This window comes from Battus philenor, unplaced genomic scaffold (genome assembly GCF_028537555.1).
Source record: "Battus philenor isolate CCGP_79_NKW_IND1 unplaced genomic scaffold, ilBatPhil1.0.hap1 SCAF_26, whole genome shotgun sequence".
NCBI classification, from domain to species: domain Eukaryota; kingdom Metazoa; phylum Arthropoda; class Insecta; order Lepidoptera; family Papilionidae; genus Battus; species Battus philenor.
Window position 1 is genome coordinate 776444 of NW_027181689.1, and position 25440 is coordinate 801883.

Sequence of the window (25440 nt, forward strand, 5' to 3'; positions counted from 1 at the left end):
GTCTCGTATCACCATATTTAAGTTTATGCTTATTTCTACCCTCTATAGCTATCAACATCATAATTTCAGCTATTGGATGTCCACTGGTGGATATAATTCTTCCCAAAGATTTCCAATATAGCTACTTTAAAGCGCTTTGCATCTAGCATCATAGAATGGTTTTACTGATTTCGTTCATATAAAAAACTAATACTTTCTATAAGGTTCTCATAGAAAAAAATATAGTTTCCATACTGAAATACATTTGTGATATACGGAATCAGATTTTTTAAAAAAAATTCCTACGTTTTTTGACTACGTTCTAGTTCACGGATCATGTCGCTCCGTGAACTCAGTACCGATGAAGCTGTAAAAGCCTTAGGGCTAACAGCATTAACATCAACAGAGGAAAAATAAGTTATTGCACTTACATTTAAAATTCGTAATGCATAATTGAATATATGAAAGAAAGGAATCCTCGCGATATTGCTTCATTGTTTTGATCTCATTTCGCATTAAACTTTAAAAAAAACCAGCAAATGTTCTATATAATGACTAATAAACAACCTTTATATCTAGATCTCCACCTCGGAATCTGAGTTTGGCAACGCATACCGCCTGGCTGGCAGTTGCCAAGCGGTGAAGACCCCAGAGCACTCCCACCACCAGATGCACCACATGACTCTACCAGCGGCGTGCGAACTCGTCTTCGGTGGTAGCTCACCCTTGAGACCGTTGTCCTTGGTCCTGGATATCGCACCTTTCAGGTATTTATTCATTTGGGAAACTAAAGAAAACAACATCTTTAACGATATGATCATATCAGTGAACGCCAACTCTTTTGTTAAAAGTTCCAATGTAAAAAGAAAAAGTGCTTAACAATCCCTGGAAATTGTATAAATTTACCAATTTATCACTTTATCCGTAACATAGATTCTCGGCTTAATTTATAATAATAACTCATTTTCTCCAGGCAAGCCTGCATTCACGCCGTGAGTGGAGATTCTGACGAAGCTATCAAACAGGCCTGTGACCTTGGTAGAGGTTACGCTACTCTAGCGCTGACAGGATTCCTCCCAGCAGTCCTCCCGGCCCGCTGCCTCTCTTGCACTGACGCGGATAAAGAGAGGAGCGTGGGAGACACCTTCGAACTAAAATTACCTGCCAAACAGGCTGACGTCGTCATCGCTGTTGAGACAACTGTGGTAAGTTCATGCAACTGGCCAAAAACATGCATCAATACTTTATAGCATCCTGTGATCAAAAAATTTGGTGAAATTATGATTTATTCTTCCCGAGCAATAGGAAGGCAGGTAAATTATTTTTCCTAGATTGTTTGGACTGTCTATAACATTTTCCAAGCGTCTGTTTGTTAAAAATTGTAATATCAGTCTCGATTAGTCGATGTCTTACGGCATTGGTTCTTGGATATTCTTGCCAATTACTCGACTAATATTGTTCCGCAACCAGCATATTAATCTGATTTGACTCTGTGTGACTTCTGTCTATTCAGCAAACTACAAAAACTAATGCTGGGACGCTGTTTTGAGACTATTGAACAGATAAAAACCGGAAAAAGACTGTTCTTTAGACAAACAATTCTTCGAGCTATGTTCTTATAGTTCTTTTGCGGATCTCCTCGTTATTGATTCGATCTCGCAGCTAAACGTCGAGCTCCCTTTCCATTGCTCTCTGAGTGACGTAGAGCCTTCTTATAAGGCCTGTTGTAAATGATCACGTATAGGATCCGTATGTCATCACCGGCAACACACATTGGTTAAAGACCGTTGTCAAGCATTGCGGTATATTTGAAGTTTCGGAGTTTCTCTGAAGCTGACCATTCGAGTTGGCGAGTGATCTCTTCCATTAGTTGACTCTATATATAACGGTCTCCCCTTCTCTTTCCTCAAATCACTGCTTGATGTCACAGACATTCTTCCTCATTATCCATAAGGGATTATAACCATTCACTTATTTACAGAGTAATGAGAAGCACTACAAGGAGCTATTGGTGCCACTGGTCTCCCAGCTGGTGGACAACCTGAAGAGCAAGCGCATCGGTGATATCAAGGTCTACCTCGTCGGCATCACACCGAAGTTCCCATACCCGATCCTGTACGACACTGATCGTGAGTAACAAAGTTTTAAGAATATTACCTGTTCGATTGGATACCAACCACATTCAATGCTACAGTAGCCGGAGTAATACACACCGCGATAAACTTTCCAAGAAGAGTAATGCAAGGGCAGCAGAAACCCATGCGCTCCCTAGGCCTGAGTCCCCCCCGCGGCTACAACTATTGACTTTGCCGTCGTAACAAGAAAGTTTTTTTTATATTCCAACAAGCTATTTTATAAGTAAGTAAAAAAGATTGATTTTAAGTTGAATAGAATGGTAGAAAAAAAGCGGCGCCGCACTGTCTAGCGGCTTCTAAACTTTAAAGACATTAAATAAGGTATATTTCAAGTTAAAACAAAATGTTTGAAAAAAAAAATAAGTAAAAAAAGGTTGATTTTAAGTTGAATAAAATGGTGGAAAAAGAAGCGACGCCGCGCTGTCTGGCCGTTTCTAAACTTTAAATACATGAAATCTATTTCAAGTTAAAATAAATTGTTAGAAGAAAGAAGCCGGCCATGGGGCGCTCGCGTTTAATAACTGCCGCCACCGCGCTGGATGGCACTGTCATATTATTGTTGTACCATGATGGTCCAAGACGATGCTCTTAGCTGCCTCAGGGAGCGCCGGGGGCTCCGCCCCCTGAGACGGCGGCGTCCATGTGTATCGCATACCCTGCACTATAGCTTAAGCCGCCCCTGGAGTAATGTATATCTATATGTTTGATATTAAGTAAAACATCTCTTCGGTCCTCATTTGCAAGCAGCCAGTTGCTCAACAAGTTAAAGTAGCAGTGGTCTGACCACAGGAGCCTTTTGGAGTGGGGATCACAGACCCACAAGCGCAGTGTACGACTACCACAAGGTAGACAGACAACCTTGTTAATCGATTGAACCAAATCGATCCTGGTTTGGTTGGAAATCTTTGTGGGAGATCTATGTGCAGCACTGAACGTCTTACAGCTGAAATGGTGTTGATGATGCCTGAAAATTTATATCAATTTAAAAACGTTGCTATGTATGCCAATTTCATGTTCGTTTTGCTTATTTTGTAATATTTTTAAATACAGTCTTAATTTAGACATTTGCTATGATAAAAATTTCCTGAAATCTTATCACTTATTTAGATTTTAGACCAATGATGTATATTCTGTACATTTAATCATAAGAAAATTTAAAATACAAAATTTCTATAACTTCAATTAAATTTTAATATTCAAATTTTCATTAACTATGACTTACATTAGACATTTTCCAATTTCTAATTGAAATACTACCGGCACTTGATTTGGCACGTAGGACAATAAAGCGATTCATATATGTTTGTTTGTGTAATGATATCTCTGTCTATCGTAATTACCGAAGCACTATCGAAGCACTGTGCGATAAAGACAACACTACAAACCGAACCCATCCGATCTTTGCCGAAGTAGCTAAGATCGATACCAAAAACATAATCATTTAGATATTTACACAGACTTCATTGTTGCAGTGAAACTGAAGAACGCCAAAGTGAGTTTCGATGACCAGGGCCGATACGAGAAGACAGAGATCGTCAAAACTGGGTATCCGGCCATCGACTCGTTCGAACAGACCTCAGCTAACATGGTGGATCACGTGAAACAGGTTCTCGGTAAGTGCCTTCATTAAAACCTCTTGTACAGCCTAGAGATTACTCTATTCTATGAAATTTGTAGGATTATTCCTTTTACTAGGTAGACGTCAGCTGATTACAGATTTTCCTAAATTTTCCCAACAGTGGGTGCAGATTTGTTCATTATGTTCGCGAACCAAGCGTAAGACAGTATATTACAAATATCTTTTTTTTTTGGTGGGGGAAATCTTCCGGTATTCAAGATACCCTGCCTCTGGGGGAGGACAGGGGTATGTGGGATTCCTACCCACTAAAACCCCCCCTGGTGATCGCCCTCTGCGCTAAACGGGGGACCGCGGTATCTCCCGGTCAGGGATCGCCACGCGGTCTTCCCTCGCGCCGTGCTATTTTTCGATAGCCCGTCCCGGGGTATGCGTGGATACGCTACCCCCGAAACCCTCGTGGTGCTATCACGATTCGAGACCACGTCGAACCATCGTCCGCCTCAGAGTCGCCGAAGCTAGTGGGAGTTTAGGGCCCCCACCCTAAACTCCCGTGACTCGAAGGCCCCGTTTATGGTAGGGGAGCACCATTCATCGAATTACAAATATCTTATTTTAACAGGTATCACAAACGTGGTGGGAGGATACAATGGACTATTGGAGCTCCCTCTACGACCAGGTGCGGTGAAACACACCATTAGTCTGATCACAGATCATTGCCAGCAGCAAGATATCTTGGTGAGTATTTGATTTATAGGAATTTGTTTATATTACAGTCTTTTTTATACAAATTACTGATATATATGCATTTTTCTAAACGTACATATCAGTAATGATTTGATTTATTATCATTGCAACATCGAGTCTGTTGATATATAAATAAAAATCGGTAAAAAACTTTTAAGTTAAACCGTTTTTTAAACGGTTTTATTTGATACCCATATTGTGGTGGTTGTGGAAAAATATGTACCTAGTTCGCCATATTGGAACGGCGTCCATCTTGAATATTAAATTTTGACATAATCATCGTGTTTTACTAGTGTAGCCCTTTCATTTGATACCCATATTGAGGGGGTTAAGGAAAATATGTAATCTGCCATTTTGTATCGGCGGATATCTTAGATTTATAATGTTATTGATTTTATTATATTGTATTGTCATCTAAATTAAATGTGTGTACCAAATTTCAGATCAATCTGACAACGGGAAGGTGCTTAAATTTCAATTTCTAATTTTGACTCAAATAAATAAATAAATTCCGTACGGGTCGAACTAAATAAAACCGTTTAAAAAATCGTGTATTTTGGAATGAAAATTATATCGTCACGCTTTTTAAAAAGATATCTTGGGCTACCACCATATATATATATTTCTGGTTTCATATAAATTAATTTATGAATAAAGACTTGTTGGAGCAACATTCTGTCATCGCCAAAAGGGGAATACCACAGAAATATAATTACTTAAATATCGCGGTGTAAATATGGGCGAAACTAGAATGAAATACACACTTCTACTTCTGATTTCCTGTTATTATCACCTCCAAGACCTACCCTAGGAGTAATTCCGCACACTATTCAATGCTAATCTCACTCGATATTACGTGATAATGAATAACATCTGAGTATTAAAATATAATATTTCTTAATCCACCAGTCCGCCACGTTACGATCTGTTATACACTCCGTCTACTACAAGCAGAACGCCCATGCAGTCTCCATCATCACGAACACACCGGAACTCTCGGGTGATGAAAAATTCAAACACGCCGCAGGTATTTCTTTACTCATTAATAATCGTTAATGACATCTAAGAATCTTAAATTTAGATTAATAATTATTCAGGGATATACAATAAAACGTCCACAGATAAAACAAAACGTGATGTACTATTTATCAGTATAAAAGTTAGATAACAGATGGCGCAAAAATAAAGTTATAGTGTGAAATTGCCCTAATTTGTACAAGTGGCGCCAAGTGTCACTGCACTTTGACGTTTATGGTGTAGATATACATATATATGTAGAATTAGTTTTCCATAAGCAATAAAGCAATACACTCCTTAAGAACATGGAATTATTGTTACTGCTTCTTTAAATTTCCACGTTTACCAAACTACGTACCTTTCAAGCCTTAAAAGCTGACAATAAAGAAAATGTCTCCTATTCGAAGGCAGATATTTAGCGAGTAATAATTCATAAAGCCTTAAAACTAGCGTAATTGTGCATCAACTCGGGAGATGGCCACTAATTTATTTATCAATCATGCACTTTTAAACAAACATTTTCTAGAGCTCCTTTTTTAAGTACATTACAAAATGGCTGTCGGCTAAAATTGTGACATTACTTTTGCGCCACCTGTTATATTAGATCCCTTTCTTGCAGGCTACTCCAAGAACTCGGTGTTGCTGTGTGGTGATAAGAAAAAGGAATCTGAGGCGCTTAGAGCAAGCATTAAGCCTTCAGATGACCAATGCATCAACTTCGTGGAAGACGTGAGTAATTTAACCAAATAAGTAAATAAAATGCGTTACTTGTATCTCATCCATTTAACTGATCATCATCTAGTCAGCTGCGTCAATTTTCATGTTCATCCATCCAGGATAAAATTCTATTCATAATCATCACTATTCTTCCTTAGTTTGTCTGTGTGTCGATCTGGGCGTTTATATGAATAAACCTTCAACTTCACATATACAATTATAATGCAATGGAAATACTTTACAACGAAAGTTTCCATGATGTAAGTATTGGTTTAGTAAACATAAAATTTGTTTCCAGGTTGAAGGTTTCGTATTCTCTGCATCGAACTACGAATCTATGAACCCTGGCATGCAGAAGCAGTTCCTCCAGACTGCAGCTGGAGCCATCAGTAAGGAGATGCTGAGGGAGGTTCTGGTGCAGGAATGCACCTGTGTATACGTGGATCCCTTCAGCGTTCGTTCAGTGTGCATCACCAAGGAGAGGAAGGAAGCGGTGAGGAACACCACATTATCTCAATTATAGGATACCATAAGGGACTCTTTATAAATTACGACTTTACGAACTTTATTATTAGTGTTGTATTTGAAACAATACACTAGATATTATGTACATCAGGGATTAGAAAGTCATCCAAAAATGCCAATATTAGAAACACTAAATTTAATTGGCATTTTAAAAGACTTATTACTTTAAATTGAATATTTGAGGTTATAAATTCATTTTTAAATCTTTTATATTTTTTAATTTGTTTAAATAAAGTCGCCTGCATTTTGATAAATTAAAAAAAAAACTTAAAATATATTTTTAAATAAAAGCATGGTTATAAATTGCTCTATTGGTGTTAATAACCTTTTTTTTAAATAATTTATTAATTGGTTACATATTTTTTAATTTTACACTACTGTCTGAATATAAAAAAATAGCCCTATGCATTTTTTATATATGGAATTAAATTTAAATCTTTAAATATTCTAAAATGGTTCGTTTAAATCAAATTTGTTTTAGTAATAAAATGTAAGCTATATTGAATTTTAAAACAAATGTTATAAGTTATAATTTTGATTGCAGGCTCGCCGGCGAAAGTAACACGTGATTCCCCACCAGCTGTGATCACGCCACTAACAAAATACCTATAGTTATACTCCAATGAGCTCTTACGGGACTCGGCCAACGACATTGAGATGTCGTGTCGTCGTCGTGTCGTATGGTTTAAAAGGTCCCGTCACAGCTCGTTCCCTTCTATTAGTCTTACTGTTTATATAAATAGATTTATTTATACCAAAATGTCGAACCATCGAAGAGATATTAAAGATATTGTCATTGTATTAGAATAATTAAATATGTTATAACAATATATGTTTTTAATTTATTACTACCTACATCCATATACTCTTTACCGCCAGAAGTAACTGATTAATGTTTGTCATTGCTATCTAATAACAACAATGAAAAAATATTATGAAAAAGATTTTTAATACAACACCCGCGATAAATATGGCACATCGACTTTCGGCGACAATCGGCTAATTTTGGCTTCGTAGAGCGTTATCTCTGTCGCCCGAGTAGAAGCAAGATCTACCGTGAGTAGGTACCTGCTCTCCTGTACTCTTCGGAATAACTTAACGGTAGGTAACTTGACAGTATAATCAACAAGTTAGGAATATGTTAGAATTAAGTTAGTTCTTTATCCACAATTTTTGTCACACGATTTCTTATTTTTATATAAACCTAGCATCTTTTAAAATGACCACCTAGCTTTGCAAGGATTTCAAACGATCGTATGAAAAATGCCCACAATAAACACAGGCTGGTTTTTATTTTGTGGTCACTTTTACAATACACTTAACATGGTGATAGATGAATTTTGCTTTATTATCATTTAAAATAAGACTTATAGGATTTATAACATGTATTTATTAGGTATTCAAGTGATATTACAATATCCGGCGATAAATATTGCACATCGACCCCTGGAAAGAGACAATCACGACTGACCAAACGACGTATAGGTAGTGTGGGACAGAGATAACGCTCTACGAAGCCGAAATTAGCCGATTGTCTCTTTCCAAAGATCCATGTGTGCAATATTAATCACTAGGTGCTGTAATTCGGATTAAATCAAAAAGTAAAGTGAAGTTATTTCAAAACTCCCCGGCATTATGACGGTAGATGTTTTTTTCCTTAGATTGTTAGGACTATTTCTAACATTTGCCAAGTGCCTATCAAAAATTGAAACACCATTTAGTTCAGCCAAAACCGTTTTGAAGTATGTCATATTGCCTTGGTTCTTTATTGCAAAAAACTCAACTGATCCGCTACCACCGTGTTCGCCTGATTTGGCACTGTGACTTCTGGTTCAACAAACTCAAAATGCCAATGCGTGGACGCAGTTTTGACGGGATTGAGGAGATAAAAATCGTAAAGATCTTGAAGGCTATACCGGAAAAAAAACCATTTCGACTGTTTCTAGGATTTGAAAAAGCGTTAGGAAGAAAGGACCAATATTTAGCCACTCCCGCACATGCTGTGGTAGTCGTACAATAAACACAGTGCCAAACACATCGCACATAATCGGTGTAACATAACTCATGAAGATGCCCCGTGGAGGGGTGAAACACGCGTTGAGTAATTTGGCGGTGGCAGTTGTGTGATTTGCATTGTTTGCCGCATACGCATTTACCAGTGGGCTGGTGGGCGGTGCACTTTATTGCACGACTACCACTGCATGTGCGGAAGTGGCTATATATTGGTCCTTTTCTTACTTAAGATGGACTTCCGCGAGGTAACGCCTGATTCCATTAAATATGGAAAAAGCGTTGGCAAAAGTGCCTTTAATTAGACGGGGATTACCTTAAAAGTAAATTGATTTGAAAGAATAAATAAAGAATTCACATTTTATAAACAAATCTCTTTAGTTATTGTACCGCAAGTAACTGGCCAGTCGCGTTTCAATTTTAAAAATGTATCTGATATATTCAAGATTAATAACTTAATTTATTGATTTAATATGAAATTAATAAATAAATTTCGTTATAAATAAATACTGACCGACTTTCTGAGTTTTTATCCACTATTAATAGAGTTCAAATGAATAGACCCTAACGCTGATTTATGGGACACACGTATATTAAAATTTAATATGACGTTCGTTCTTTGCATATTCTCAATAAAGGCAATAAATGCCAAAATACAGGGCGATATAAAAAAAAACAGTTCTAAGCGAGATATTTTATTGAAAAAGTAACTAAATGCATTACACTTATTTTTCTATTCCATTTACAAAACTTACAATTTGAATGTGGAATATAAATATATGTCGGTTAATAATTATAATTTTTCCGTACCCAGCGCATTCTTGGTCCACGCTGGGACATGATTTTGACAGAAGCACCTGCTGCAGCGTTCACCACCTCCTGGATCTGGAATACATAAGAATAATTAGTAATCACCCTTATAACACGGTAGATTCGTTTAACTATATAGTAATACAATGAGGGAAGACTATATCTATCTATCTCAAATGATGTTGATGTAGTCAAACGAGTTGAAATTTCTCGTATAACACGCTCACGTGAACCCATATAACGCGTTATTTACAAATATTTTTCGTTTAACTCAGCTAAAAATCGAGAAGTAATATATATTTCCTCCAAATTTAGAACCATAAAGTTAATTGTGCTATGTGCTGTGATTTTGGAAACCATATTTTGAGGTTCATTCGTAGAGAATGCAAAGGTATCGTCCGATATTACATGAGTGACCATTTATTATGAAGCCTTATTTTCTTGTGGTCCATCAGCTAAAAAGAAGATACAACTTACGCTCTGCATCAAGTTCTGTGCGTTCCCCACCAGCATGTTCATGGCTTCCTGGTCTTCTTTGTTATCTGCAAACAAATATGAAGTATTTTCAATAAAATCCACTCTTTTATTTATGCAATTACGAAATAATTAGTTTATCTTCTCAAATATCAGAGCTGAATGAATTGAGGGTTTTTTTTTTAATTCTGGAAGAGGTTAGGTGAGTACCTTGATGTCCAAGAGAGGATCCTTTCACGGTCGTCAACATCTTGAGCTGGCCACTAATAGTCGGTATTCTCTCACAAACTTGAAGAAGATTCTGTAACAGATTTTAAACTAAAAAAGTGTATTACTTTTGAATTTGGAATTATTCATTTTTATATGATAGATATTAAAATATTTTGTGATATTAAAATGTAGTGGGGCCAGAACAGAATCTGCTGATGTATTGCACGAAGTAGGTATGGCGCCAAATATAATTGTTAAAAACCTACATACGCTTGGTGTTAGTCAAATGCTTGTATACCAGGACATTTATGGGTACAATGAAGACAGTATCTACAACCATGTCGCGTATTTTAAAATATGACTTGGGACTTGCAGCAGAGAGACGCCCTGGTCATTTCTTAACTGATAATTTTAAAAAGAGAAGGATGGTAAAATCAAAACTACTACTTACGCTTCACAAACAGGGAGATCACAGAAAAATTTTGTTTACAGGAGAGATGCTATTTTAACAAACAAAATGATCACTGAAAGCTCCTAAGAAGCTTTCTAATTAGTCAAAAGGTTATAGCGTGGGCATTATAAGACTTAAGTGGTGGTTTGGTGGTGTGTCAGCTATGAAGGGTTGACTGAGCCATATTTTTAATGAAGAAGGTATCAGATATACGTGTATCAAAATATCATTCTTGAAAAGGTAGTTAAGCCATTTTCAAAAACCAAGAATGGTCTTAAGCAAGATTTGGCGCCAGGTCATAAAGCTCGATCCACTCAATCTTAGTTAAAAACGAATGCTCCAAACTTCATTAGAGATGAAGACTGGTCGTCATCTATTCCTGATCTTAATCCACTGGATTATGATTTATGGTCAGTTTTAGAGAGTAAGGCTTGCAATCAACGCCATGATAATTTAGGGTATCTAAAAGAATCTATACGATTGGCAGTAAAGAGTTTTCCCAAAGAAACAGTAAAAGAAGAAAGTGAGAAAGAGTGCCCGCCTTTAGGTAACTGGCCTCATTTTTACAATAATACGGAACATTCCAGAATAATGGTATATGAAGAGAAAGGAAAATTATGTTTGATATAATAGAGAATTTGCGAAGAAAGTTTTCATTTTAAAATGTAATTAATTAAAAAAAGTCTGGGACTTTTGATCATAAAGTCCACATACGTATAACATGTACGCATACATATAACATATATATATATATATATATATATATAGCCATATATAAGTAGCTTTCGCACACCGCATAACATATATAATAGGGACGGCCAACAGGCAAAACGCGAGTCACAAACGGCACTTTGGAGGATTATTTGTGGGTCTTGATAAATGTACCCGTGCTCCCTTTTAATTTTTGTCGCATTATATTTAAAAAAAAAATGTCGCAAAAATCAAGCACCGGGCAGTATTAACAAACCAGTGTCGAATGATTTACTAAAAAGTGCTTTCACCAATTATTCATCAATTTTAAAAAAGTATTATAAAAATTTAATAAACATGTTAAATTAATATGTAATTTGTAATATTTTATCACGCCTAACGTATTTAAAACGCATTTAATTACAACTCGCGTTAAAATACAAAAATTTTGAAAAACGACTCGTACTATCAATGAGCTTGGCCACCTCTGGTGTATAACATAACAGAAAATTCACTAGATGGCGCTAATTCAAAAAATTGGTATCGATGAAGCTGGATACTGTTGCAAACGACGCAACTAGATGGCGTTGTCCTCAACATGTGTACATTAGCTGAATATCGTAGGTCGCGTGTTCGATTCCCGGGATACAATCTTATATAATTCACACTTTTTGCAATAATTATGTAGGATTGCCACTGCTCAAGAGTTTCCAAACGAGTTTCCAAAGTATGGGCAGCAGCATCCTCTGGGTATCATAATACCACACTGCTATCGCCGACGTGGCGATTAAGGTATATCTCCCCTAGATATCTTTAAGGGAGACTTATGCCGTAATATGGGCATCTATGTGCTGAAGCGATAAAGCCTTATTATGACTTTATGGGGGGGGATCTGGAGAGGGTGATGATGATAATGTTAATTATAACTTACAGTTCTAATCCTGACATCAGAGCATTCAAGCGCCAACTTCCTCGCCAGCGCCGCAACCTCATTGGAAGCCTTTACGATTGCCTTCGAAGTTGCAATCACCTCTCCTTTCTTATCTGAAACATGTCGTCAGGTAATGGAATAAGAATATAATTTTGATATTTTACCAAACAGATTTTACAGATGGTCTTGACTCTTTGACACCATAAGCTTATACCACAAGTAGTTGTTACAAAAATAACAGGATGGTTGGTTATTGATGTGAAAACTTTAAAGAGGTTTATTATATCTAAGACCGGTCATCGTAGGATTTTAATAGGAAAAAAAAATAGAATATGTAAATAGCAAAATTTAAAAAAAAGTGTACCTAGCTGCCTAAGAATAATAAGATGATGGAAGGAAGGCGATGAAAGCAAAAAGGAATGAAAGAACAAAATGAAAGATATTGTGATGGAAATAAGGTAAGAATAAAAGAAATTGAGAAGTATGACAGTGAGTGAAGAATAAAGATGAAAAATCCGAAAAACTTATTTGTAAGCAAAGACCCTGATCCCAACTAATTAGGGGTACGAGAGGCCTCCAATAGCGGGGGCCATAAAAAAATGGGGGGCCTATTCCTTGGGAGTCTATAGATAGACCTGAAGATGAATTTTTAGCTCATTTGTCATTAATTATAGTGAATTAACTGAAAAACAGTACAACAACAGAGTGACTTCTCCTACACCGGACAAAAGGTAGTTATGGCCTAATGCCCTTATTTGACATCGGAAATTTATGTTTATAATAGATAAAAATAGAAATACTCATAAAAATAGATACAAGAAGGTTTTTAATTAATTATTTTTTTCTAATGCAATGCGACAGGTGAAGAGCTTTTGTTAGTACAAAGTCTGCAGAGATAAAACAGAAATATTTTTTACTTTCTACAATCAGAAATTTTTAGGCAAAGCTTTTCATTATTTTTAAAATCAAAAATTATAGGAAAGGATGTACCATATATTATTTCAAACCTGCAATCATTCTATATAACTTCACTGTCTAAAAGCACTGGAGGAAGTTGCGTTTTCCTACTAGATGGCGTTAAAAGGCTAGCAATATAAAGTTGAAAAGAGATCATATCTTGAGAACTGTCCGCATACCGTGGTTCATGTAGTCAGACAACTTAGCCATCAGTACAGCTGTTCTTTTGGCCGCAGCAACAATCTCGTTGTCTCGTGCCGACCACTCCCGAACCGCCGCGTGAAGGTCCAACGCTGCGGCCTGAAATTTCACAGACAAATATATTTCAATACATTTACATACAAATTATAAATATTCTTCTTCTTTTCAGCCGATGGAGGCCCACTGCAAAACATCCCAGAACCCTGTCTATATCGGTCCACTTAGTGGGGAGCCTTCCCACGCCGCGTTTTTTTTTTTGTTTCGGTGGGGGAAATTTTCCGGTATTCAAGATGCCCTGCCTCTGGGGGTACGACAGGGGTATGTGGGATTCCTACCCACTAACCCCCCCCCCCCCCCGGTTGTCGCCTTCTGCGCTAAACGGGGGACCGCGGTATCTCCCGGTCAGGGATCGCCACGCGGTCTTCCCTCGCGCCGTGCTATTTTTCGATAGCCCGTCCCGGAGTATGCGACCCACGCCGCGTCCACTAGCTCGAAGTCGTCAGCCCCAACGGCTATCGATTATGAGCGATGTGACATGAAACATGATACGAATTTATATATATTTACATATAAATACGTATCATGTTTATAAAAGTTAATACAAGATGGCGTTAAAATCATAAACTTGTAACTTCGTGTGTCGCCGATAGATGGCGACAGGAAGCGATAAAAGAGTCGGCATTTTACTGGAAATTGAAATAAGGCAATATACATCCGTATCTCTTCGTTACCTTATGAATAAACACATCTTTTAGGTACATATTGCATTTTAATTTGAGTTCTATTTTACCACGCAACAATACGTATTAAAAATAAGGTACATATTATCTTTAAGAAGTAACAATGCTTATACAATACTTACAAATATAGGCTGATTTGGATCCAGTTTCTTCTGGAAGATATTCTCTCCAGACAAAGCTGATTCAACATCGCTCGTGGTTCGTAAAACCTTTAAAGACAATAAAGAACAAAATGCTATAAATTTATAACTACGTATTAATAACAATAATAATTACCTATCCGATAACAAGATCGGACTTTCCTATGTGTAGTGTATATGGAAAATATCAAGGTTCGTTGTAAATTCTTGTATTAAATTCATACCTCAGCCACGACATCCTTGTAGCTCGACAGCTGGCTACTCCTGGTTCCGGCACCTGGAACTGCTGACTGCAGCCTCCGCTGTGCCTGCTTCAGCGTCCGCTTCACTTCTGGATCCTGTTTAGCTCCAACAGAACTCATACCTACATCGACTACTCGCAACCCCAACCTGTTGTAATAAATGTCTTATTTATAATACCGTAAACACACGGACTTTACAGTTTGCATTAAAACATTTTTAATGAATTTAAAACAAAAGAGAAATACGTCAAATTTTGAATAAAGATATAGAAAATTTTTATAGTTATCGACATATACAAGCTATGCATAGTGCCCCTTGTGCAATCTTTAATCTAGAGAGATTATAGATTGTACAAGGGGCACTTTTGCAGCACAAAAATTGTATCGATATCACCACCATACAAGTGATCAGTAGAACATGATCTAAAAATAACACATTACAAATCAACAAAACAATACCTGGTGATGACGTTAGATGTGTGCACGGATTTGAGAGGATCATCTTGTGCATTAGACTCCTCCCGCATTCGCTGCATCGTCTCTCCTGGAATTAAACATGGTGATAGAATTTTATATTTTATATTAGTGTTAAAAATTGTATAATATAACCACCATCAACATCACCTCAGCTGATAGACACCCACTGCAAGGCATGCCTTCCCCGTTTAGCTGATGTTGTCAAGCGGTCAAGACCCCAGAGCACTCTCATCATCAAATCCAGAATCAAAATATTCTTTATTCGAATAGGCTATTGCAGAAACTTTTGAATCGTCAAACAAGATTAAACTTTGGCTATGTTTTCCCTACAGGAAGCCATCACCAGCTCGGAAGACTGTTCATGCATAAGACAGCCTCCTCTTTTGCACCTCACCATGGAGTTGTTCTTGGTCCTGGATATTGCTCCTTAAAAGCATTAATTTATTTGGAAACTAAGTAAATACAAATACATCATCATTACATCATCAGCCGAAACACCCTCCAATGCAAGGCATAGGCTTTCGCCAAAGATTATAACGACCGATCTCGCGCTGCCTATATTCAATGACTTTCCGTGAACTTGACTGTGTTTGACCAGGTTGGAGGCTCTTTAGACCACGGCATAAGGTTGTACTATTCGTCTTAACCAACAACCTTTTAATTTTGAGTATTTTAAGTACATAGCCTTGAAGGTAGCGCGCCGGAGGAAACATTTTCAAATTAAGAGCTCTCTTGGTGTCTAAAGTCGAAAGCCAGATGTCTCCTCTTACGTGCGATCATTATTCTCTTCATTATTTTTTAGATTCGATATTGTCTTTTTGCAATGTTGTTTATAGAAAATTTTTAATATCGGGTCACCTATAACGGAATACAACAAAAATAATTGTTTCTATGGTTATAAACAAATCTTAATTAATAAATAAACCTTATGTTTGAAAAAATCAAATGATTTCATATGAAGTATTTTTATAGACAGATTATTTTCATTTACATAATGATAGTTTACATAATTTCAGTTGTAGAAAGTCCACAGCTGGATATTGGTCTTTATAGATTTTCGGATCTGTAAATTTTTTTAATTAATTATTTTTTTCAGGCAAAATACTTCTCTATAATATACGTACACAAAAATAAATCTATTGGTTTAAAAATGCAAGATTAGGTTGAAAGATTAAGTCATTTTTTTAAATTATCCAGTTAGATTCGTGGTTTCATATATCACCGTATATCACTCTGTGTTTGGCACTAATCGGTGTAACATAACTCCTGAAGATGCCCCGTGGAGGGGTGAAACACGTGTTGAGTGATTTAACGGTGGTAGTTGTGTAATTCGCATTGTTTGCCGCATGCAAATTTATTAACGGGCTGGCGGGCGGTGCACTTTGTTGCACGACTACTGCTGCATAGCGGAAGTAGCTATATATTGGTCCTTTTCTTACTTCGTATATCACCGTTTTGTTGGAACTATAAATGTAAAGGCTCACCTGCAGCTTGGACAAAGTCGACCGGGTCCACGGAGCGGTCGCACAGGATTCGAACTTTGGACATCGATTCCGCGTATTCCGCTATCAGCGATTTATACTTGTCAATTATTTCCTATAGAAGTAAAGTTTTATTAGCAATTACTGTGAAGTAATTTCAAAGAAAAATTTGACCTATGTCATTCACTCTTGAAAACTTCCAAGCTATAGTTGGAGTATGCAACGAAATCCACAAGACCTTACTTTATTACTGCCTGAAGGTGATAAGCAAAACAATGAAAGACTATAGAATGCAAATATGATAAAATAACTAAATGATAATTCTATGATATGAAACCTAAATTAAAACAATAAATATAAAAGATTATTTAAATTGAAAATAATAAAAGAACAATCAAAAAAAACAGTAAAGGATAAGATACAAGATATGAATGGTAAAAGAGAAGGAGTACTAGACAATGTGACGGATAAAAGAAGAATGGATGAGAGATATTAAGAAAGAAATAATATATTTAATGGAATCAGGCACTAATCGGTATAACATAACTCCTGTAGATGCCCCGTGGAGGGGTTAAACACGTGTTGAGTTATTTGGCGGTGGCGGTTGTGTGATTCGCATTGTTTGCCGTATACGCATTTATCAGAGGGCTGGCGGGCGGTGCACTTTGTTGCACGACTACCACTGCATGTGTGGAAGTGGCTAAATATTGGTCCTTTTCTTACCAAAGAAATAAGAGAGAGAAAATAAAAAATTAATTTGAATAAATCGTTAAGAAAAATCTGCCCCTGTGAAACCAAGACAGAGGTTGTACGAAAGGTCCACAATATTATAAAACCACTACAATAGGAGCGAAATTCATAGTAGGGATAACATCAACAATTTTTTTTAATCTATATTTACTATGAAGGTTTTGATTTTATCATGGCATCGTTATATAACCATTACAAAGCATACATATACAAAACATTATGTTTACAACTTATAAGTATTTTTTAAACCTTTCTAAAACTCTTACGCTCCCTATGTAGCATTTATATTTTAAACGGTTTTATTTAATTCGACCCGTACGGAATTTGTATATTTGGGTCAAAATTAAAAATTTAAATTTAAGCACCTTCCCGTTGTCAGATTGTTCTGAAATTTGGTACACACATTTAATTTAGACGACAATACAATATAATAAAATCAATAACATTATAAATCTAAGATGGCCGCCGATACAAAATGGCGGATTACATATTTTTCCTTAACCCCTTTAATATCAAATGAAAGGGCTACACTAGTAAAACACGATGATTATGTCAAAATTTAAAATTCAAGATGGACGCCGTTCCAATATGGCGGACTAGGTACATATTTTTTCACAACCACCACAATATGAGTATCAAAACCGTTTAACTTAAAAGTTTTTTAAATGTATTTTATTTAATATTAAAGCGTAAGGGTTAAACTTGTATCGAGTACAGTTTTGAATTGCACCCCTGTTAAAATCTAATACATTATTTACCTAATTATTTGTGTAATTAGCGCATTTTTTGCTTTTTCTCTGTTGATGTTAATGCTGTAATCCCTAAGGCTTTTACAGCTTCATCGGTACTGAGTTCACGGAGCTGAAAGGTCTGTGAACTATTAGTGCATTACAATTACATCTACTATTTATAATAGCAACATTGTCTCTGTGACATATTAAAACCTTTAGTGGCCGGTCGATAAAACAGTTGGTATTTAAGCATGTCAGTGATAGCAGAATAAACTTTTTAAAGGAATCGACAATTTACGTAATAACTTGTTGTTACGTAATAATGTCATTTTTCTGTTTTCAGAACAACGCATTATTGTTTTTTAACCATACATCTAAATAGTCTTATATGTAAATGTACATTAAAAAGGAAGAGCAAATAAAAAAGAAAAAAGGGAATACAAACAGAAATGAAATTGAAAATTAAATAAAAAATATTTAAATAAAAACCGGATTGACACATGCAAAATAAACATTTATGCTTACCTGATGATACGGTGAATTTATTCTGTCTTGTGTTGCCTTAACTAAAGATGGCGCCAGGAGTTCCACCTGAACATCACAATCATGTTAATACATTAACATACTTCTGTGATTAAAAAGTAAGTTCAAATCTTCATTTAACCCTTAACAACCTAGAGTTTCAATTTTGATACTAATCTTTTAAACCGAATGTTCACATTACTATTAGTTTTTTTTATAGGTTGGCTGTACATATTTTACTGTTGTATAATATTCTTTCCAACGAAATTAAAAAAAAAATTTCTCTTCATCTAGACCCTCAAGCAAACACAGTAATATAAAAAAAATAACTTTCGTAAATCAGGCTACTAAGGGTTAAATACTCCCGGGCATTAGGAAAGCAGGTTAAATTTCTTTTACTAGATTGATAGCATTTTAAAGGATGTTTTGGGTCTTAAATGCGTCAAGTCTCAATTGGTCGATGTCACAACTCGACTGATATCGTTCCCACCGTATTCGCCTGTTATGACTCCGTAACTTCTGGCATTTTAAAATCAAAATGCCAATGCGGAGATCCGTTAGACATGATTTAGAACAGAGTTCCCCAAACTTTTTTATGTCGTAGACCCCTTGCCATGCTTTTCCTTGTTGGGCAGACCCCTACTTACCTGATATTGATTTCCTGTAAATTTCTACCTGTAGTGAAGTTCAGTGTTAAAAACTTAAATAAAAACACATGTTAATTTATACATTTATTAATTGAATTTAAATTAAAACTACTCAAAATAAAATTTTGTATCTGTTATGTAAAATATACGTAACATATTAATAATTTTTTACTTCATAGGTACTTTTATAAATAATGTAAATGTTTTGATATTACAAGATAGTATGATGTAAGTAAATAGGTACTATCAGTGTATGTGATGAGATCCACTATCGTGGACCCCCATTTTCATTTCATGGACCCCTAATTTTTTTTCGCTGACGTAGACCCCTTGCAGGTTGTACCTCTAGGGGTCGATATAGACCACTTTGGGAATCACTGATTTAGGAGATTAAAAAGAAGTATTTGAAGGCTGTACCGGTAAAGACTATTCCGTCTATTACGAGTACTGAAAAAAAGTGTTGGTAAAAGCGCGTTTTATCAAACAAATTATTTTGAAGGAGAGATGTAATTTTAATATACATGTATAACATATGTATGTGTAGTATGAACTATATTATAAATTAAAATTTCCTTTCCCGGACTATATACTTTTTCATATGATTTTTTTTATATTGATCAATTCATTTAAAATAGCTTAAAAGCCTACTCTGTATGACAAAAATAAATAAAATAATATCGGAGACATTTATAATCACGAATTCGAAAAGCTGCATATGACTCGCAAACAGTGGATTGACCACCCCTGATATTTACAATATTTTTGTACATTATATATGTTAATTTATGTAATTACTTTAAATTATTATGAAGATTTTTAAAGAATTGCCCATGTTAGCGATGGTAGCTCAGTGATAGAGGACTTGCGAACGTAGGTCTGGGATTCGAGTCCCAGGATACAAGCTTGTATGATTCACAGTTTGTGCATTAGTTATATAGGATTGCCGGTTCACCAACAAATTTCTAGAAGATGAGCAGTAGTATCTTCTGCGTACCATAATACCACACTGCAATCGCCAAAGCGTGGCGATTATAGTACATCGCCAATATACTCGTATATCCTTTCCTCAAATTCTTTAGGAAAGTTGCACAATACGTAATTAATAGGAATAAAACATAGTTAAACATAAAATATTGTAAGTCTTATTATATATTTAATATTATTAAGATAGATTCATTGAAATTAAAATAAAAAATGTAAAAATCTGTGAAACAAATTGATGTACATGAGAAAAATAAATAAACTAAATAAAGCTGCAATAGAAAATACAACTGAAGTGTTTGAGAATGGATGAAAGGTAGATGGAATTATGGAATGATAGAAAGAAGAAAAAAAAAGATATTGTGAACTATGGAAGACGAGGACGAAAAAAAAATTATGTGAAAAAATTGTTAAGAAATAAAAAACCATGTTCCTAACAAAATAGGGGTGGAAGGAGAGGTCCCAATAGCGGAGGCCTCATGAAAAGAAATATATATATATCTTTGGGGGAGGTCTATACCTTGCTGTGGTCGTTTTTGACCTGGAACGATGAATTAATTGCTGAATTAACAGTACCTGCTGGCTGCATTGTTTCAATTCGTTGCCCACGTGTGGGAGACCAGTGTCAGCCGCCATACGAGCTGTGCGAGTCATCCGGCTCATGTGATCGAGAAGCTCAGCTATCTTCTGTTCTAGAAGATACTTGCGTTTGGCTTCATCTGTATTTAAATTGTAAATAGAACTTGTTTATTGTAGAAATTGATGATCTAGATTAAAGCCTACATAGGTAATATAATATATGAAATATATGGTTTATATGAAAAGGAGAAATGTAAAAATACCTTTTTCAACATCAACAAGTTCCAGTTCATCCAGAGCTGTGTCCTCATTCAGGAAGTCTTCCACGACTCGAGTGACGACCACGCGTTCCATCATCTTCCTCAGTTCTTGCAAACGCTCCAATAGAAGACTGAAGAGAATTTTTTAACTTATTTTATCTACACTTTATTGTACATCATAGATAATAACTTAAAAAAGAAACAATTTATACAGAGGTACAAGAGGCGGTCTTATCGCTCGAAGCGATCTCTACCAGATGACCTTCGAATGGAGATGGGAGGCATAAAGTAGAGTGCTGTTTAGGGTGTACATACAAACAAATACAGTACATGGCGGGCAGTTGTATATATATATACTACAGTACCTTACGATAAATATTTCCCATCGACCTCTGAAAAGAGACGATCGGCTAATTTCGGCTTCGTAGAGCGTTATCTCTGTCGCACGAAATACAAACAGTCCGGTATCTATTAGGAGCTGCTACAACAAGTATTATTTGCTTCTTTTGATAATTATTTTTATTCTTTGTATAAAATACACCAATTTTTCCATAAGTGGTGGCTTTAGTTTGGGGTAAAATAATGTAAAAACATGTACACATTATGGTTACGTATTTAAATATTTATAATTATATATATATACATATATATATATAGATATAAATAGTAAACAAGTGCCTTAAATTATATATCAGCGTTTCCCAACGCTGGGACCACGCTACAGGGAGGTCAATTCTAAAATGAACTCGACATGAGTTTAACTCCTTCGTCCTGGCCTTTTAAATGTAATATTAGAATTCATGTCCTAATTTAAAGAAAGAACCTAAATACATACACATACATACATACATACATATGTATATGAGATAGCGCTAGTAATTTCCTCGCATAAACGTAGACTAAAGGGACACCGCACAGAATAAAAATATATATAATTATATATTTACCTGGATTTTTCTTTGTTGTATTTGATAGAGCACTCCTTTTTAAGATTTTCTATTTCACTGATAACTTGCTTCATTTCTTCTTTTTCCACATCGCCCATGTCTTTTGTCATCTGTTTAAGGCAAATTAAAATTAATATTAAATTAAAGTAAACACACACCCTCGAAGCCTTGTTTCTCCCTGGCATTTGAGTTACCAAACGAGCCGTATTCTTTCTACGCTTAGTCTGGCCATAAACACTGTTATTATTAAAATAAAAAAGCCTTACTTTTAAATTTGAAATCTGCAATTTTATAAAATCATTCATTGTGTTGTTTATTTTCGCGCCAATATATTGTAAAATATTTCGTGATATTAAAGTGGAGTGGAGTGATAAAGAGAACCAATCCGCTGCGATTGCATTACATGAAGTAGGTATGATCCTAAATACAAATCTTTTAAACCTTTACACGCTTGGAATTAGTCAAATGTTTGTATACTGGGCTATTGATAGGTACAATAAAGATGTTTGTGACAGAAAAAGATCTGGTTGTCCACGTAAAGTTCGAATAGGCGATCAAAGCAGTAAGGGAAAGAATTCGAAGAAGTCTCGTTCGAAAACAAAAGATTAGATCTCAGGAGATGAAGATAATATCTACAACCATGTTGGTAATTTGGAAACAAGACTTAAGACTTGCAGCCTATAAGAAACGCACTGATCATATAAAAAAGAAAAGGATGGTAAATTTTTAAATGTATATATATGATGTTAAAATAATATTTAGTTCTCCCAAGATCTCCTCTAGATGTCACTGTACAATAATTCTTAATTAACAATTTTAAGTTCTCCTAGCTCCCATAATCTCTTCTAGATGTCACTGTACTTTAATTCAGCAATAACATTTAGTTCTCCCAAAATCTCATCTAGATGTAGCTATACTATAATAAACAATGGCTAGCTAATAACACTCCCACTCCCCGCCCGTCTCGCCGTGCTTGCACCTAAGGCGTAGTACAACACTTTCGGTAACATTAGAAAAGACTGTTTTACCTCTTTGGCGATTTCCACAACTTCGCTAATTCCTTGCATACCCAACGATTTGTCATCACTGGTAGCTGAAGATTGACGCAGCCATTTCTTTGCCAAGTCCAATCTGTAACGCACACGCACATTTATATATACACTTATATATTTGGTTTTACATACTTGATATATTAATTATTAAAATTGAAAGAAAAAGTACAATTTTTTTCAAATGAGTCTGCATGCTTCGGCTTCGACCACATGGTCACCTTCTATCAGGCAAGTATATAGTATGAGAATAGACAGACAAAAATACAGACAGTATATAAAGAAATGTAAGTAGACTTGATCAACAGGGTACGCGGCCGGCGAGTCGGCGCAAGTCTGTGCCGTACTGAGCGACTCGCGGTCCGCTCTCGAAACTGTCGCAAGATCGGACACCCTCCATCCCTTAGCGTTAAGAGTGAAGGAGAATGTAATGAAAGCGAGAGAGAAAGGGAAGGATGTAAGGTTGTTCTGGGTGAAAGCGCACGCGGGGATGGAGGGGAACGAGAGGGCGGACCAGCTGGCCAAGGAAGCGGCCCTGAAGAGTAAAAGACGACCAGAGTACGAGAGATGCCCTGTTTCATTCGTCAAGCGGCAACTGAGACTGGAGTCGCTCGACGAATGGAACAGGAGGTATGTGGAAGGAACGACGGCTTCGGTAACGAGGATGTTTTTCCCGGACGCCGTCTCAGCCTACCGCGTGCTCCGCAGCATCGAGGTGGACGCGGTCTCGGCCCAGCTCTTCACGGGGCACGGGGGGTTCTCTGAGTACCTTCATAGGTTCAAGCTCAAGGAGGACCCCTCGTGCTTCTGTGAACCGGGCGTGGACCAGACCGTGATCCACCTTGTGGCCCAGTGTCCCGCATTCGGGGGACTCCGGTTCGGCTTCGAGTGCCGGTCTGGGGTTCAAATCAGGGAGGAGTCAATAGCCTCCCTGATAGGCGGAGAATACCAGCAAGATTTCATAACCCTCTGCAAAGAAATAGTTAAAAGAACAATAGAAATAAATAAAAGACAAACATAAGTAAGTAACAAAGCGACAATAAAATGGGAAAAAATTAAGAAATAAGACTGTGATAAATAAAAAATAATTATAAAATAAGAAATCCAAATGTAAATAAAAAGATAAAAATGTAATTAATAAGAAAAGAGGGAAGAATGAAAGCTGAATAGGGCGAATGAGAAAGAAAGATGAATTGTGGAATGAAAGATAGAAAATAGAATGAAAGAAATGACATTATAAGGAAAGAAAGAAGAGAAAGAAAATAATAAGAAATGTGAAAAATTATATTGATACAAAAGACCCTGTCCCAAACTAGATAGGGGTACGAGAGGCCCCCAATAGCGGGGGTCATAAAAAAAAAAAAAAAAAAAAAAAGTAGACTTGATACAACATAGGCTCGCTTCTTAGTGGACCAACAACATAGTTAAGCTAAAAGCAAGCAGCGCAGGAATCGAACGATCATCGTGGCGGTCTTTGGGGAGAACTATGCCTTGCATTGGGCATCTATCGACTGAAAACGAGGTGAATCAAATTGATATTACTAATCCCAATCGAAAATTAAATATCATCAACATTATTGAAGTTCTCTGTGTTTGACACTAATCGGTGTAACATAACTCCTGAAGATGCTCCGTGGAGGGGTGAAACACGTGTTGAGTGATTTGACGGTGGCAGTTGTGTAATTGCATTATTTGCCGCATACGCATTTATCAGCGGGCTGGCGGGCGGTGCACTTTGTTGCACGACTACCACAGCATGTGCGGAAGTGGCTAAATATTGGTCCTTTTCTTAATTATTGAAGTTCGCTGGAGCACCCCTTTTTTTGGACTTATCATGCAAATGTGATTCTATGCGCGATGAGAGTGACCGCGATATTCAAAACTAAAAACTTCAAACTTTCGTCGTGCTATGCTATTTTAGATAACCCGTCCCTGGGTATGCATAGTCCATGCTATCCCCAAAACCCTCGCGGTGCTATCTCAGAGGTTCAAGACCACATCAATCGTTTTCAGAGTCACTGAAGGTAATGGGTGTTAAGGGCCCCCACTCTTAATACTCGCGTCTCTGATTTCCCTGTTTCTGGTAGAGGAACATCATTCTCCGGAGCGCCTGATGGCGTGATCTCCGAGTGGGATCTAATTTCTGCCGACCCAGTTCCTTTGCCTTCTTGGTCTTACAGGAAGCTATTATCCTCCACGAGTATAATAAATAACCGCTCTTTAGTTTCATGGATATGAACATATATATATACACCCACATATATATATGTGTGGGTGTGTGTGTATATATGTATAGTAAGTTTTTTAGTTTATTTGTTCCGGCTAATTTCTAAAATGGCTGCACCGATTTTGACGGCACATACTGGCAGGTACCTGATGTAATAAGTGGTCTTTTCACCTTGTGTGGACCTCCTACGCTATCAACGATGTTTGTGGTATTCACCATAATACTTTAAGGCTTTGA

At 36.5% G+C, this 25440-nt stretch overlaps 2 protein-coding genes across 2 annotated transcripts in view; one reads left to right on the plus strand and one right to left on the minus strand.

Annotated features, from left to right (window-relative positions):
- Positions 1-7524, plus strand: part of apolpp (apolipophorin) — a 65794-nt gene extending 58270 nt beyond the window's left edge. Inside the window, exons 51-59 of the mRNA XM_068768494.1 lie at positions 559-746; positions 953-1184; positions 1961-2108; positions 3587-3727; positions 4313-4428; positions 5347-5464; positions 6074-6183; positions 6470-6664; positions 7241-7524. Coding sequence (XP_068624595.1) covers positions 559-746; positions 953-1184; positions 1961-2108; positions 3587-3727; positions 4313-4428; positions 5347-5464; positions 6074-6183; positions 6470-6664; positions 7241-7258 — 1266 coding nt within the window. The 3' untranslated portion in view covers positions 7259-7524. The remainder of the gene's footprint in view (positions 1-558; positions 747-952; positions 1185-1960; positions 2109-3586; positions 3728-4312; positions 4429-5346; positions 5465-6073; positions 6184-6469; positions 6665-7240) is intronic.
- A 1880-nt stretch (positions 7525-9404) lies between these two features.
- LOC137925118 (vinculin-like) lies at positions 9405-25206 on the minus strand. Its single transcript, XM_068768500.1, has 15 exons — positions 25034-25206; positions 22956-23058; positions 21928-22037; positions 20984-21111; positions 20718-20860; positions 18517-18582; positions 16514-16625; positions 15012-15096; positions 14535-14700; positions 14293-14379; positions 13409-13529; positions 12273-12385; positions 10201-10291; positions 9994-10058; positions 9405-9591 (listed from the first exon to the last, which is right to left on the minus strand). The coding sequence occupies exons 1-15, from the start codon at positions 25204-25206 to the stop codon at positions 9493-9495; spliced, it is 1662 nt and encodes a 553-aa protein (XP_068624601.1). The 3' UTR covers positions 9405-9492.
- Between the last annotated feature and the right edge of the window lie 234 nt (positions 25207-25440).

Bases quoted from the DNA above. Each gene is read 5' to 3' on its own strand.
- LOC137925118 (XM_068768500.1), bottom strand. From the start codon at position 25,206: ATGAAACTAAAGAGCGGTTATTTATTATACTCGTGGAGGATAATAGCT. The intron at 12,386-13,408 runs GTATGCGGACAG...GACATGTTTCAG, and splicing joins GTCTGACTACATGAACCACG to ATAAGAAAGGAGAGGTGATT. The intron at 10,059-10,200 runs GTACTCACCTAA...ATTTGTTTGCAG, and splicing joins ATCCTCTCTTGGACATCAAG to ATAACAAAGAAGACCAGGAA.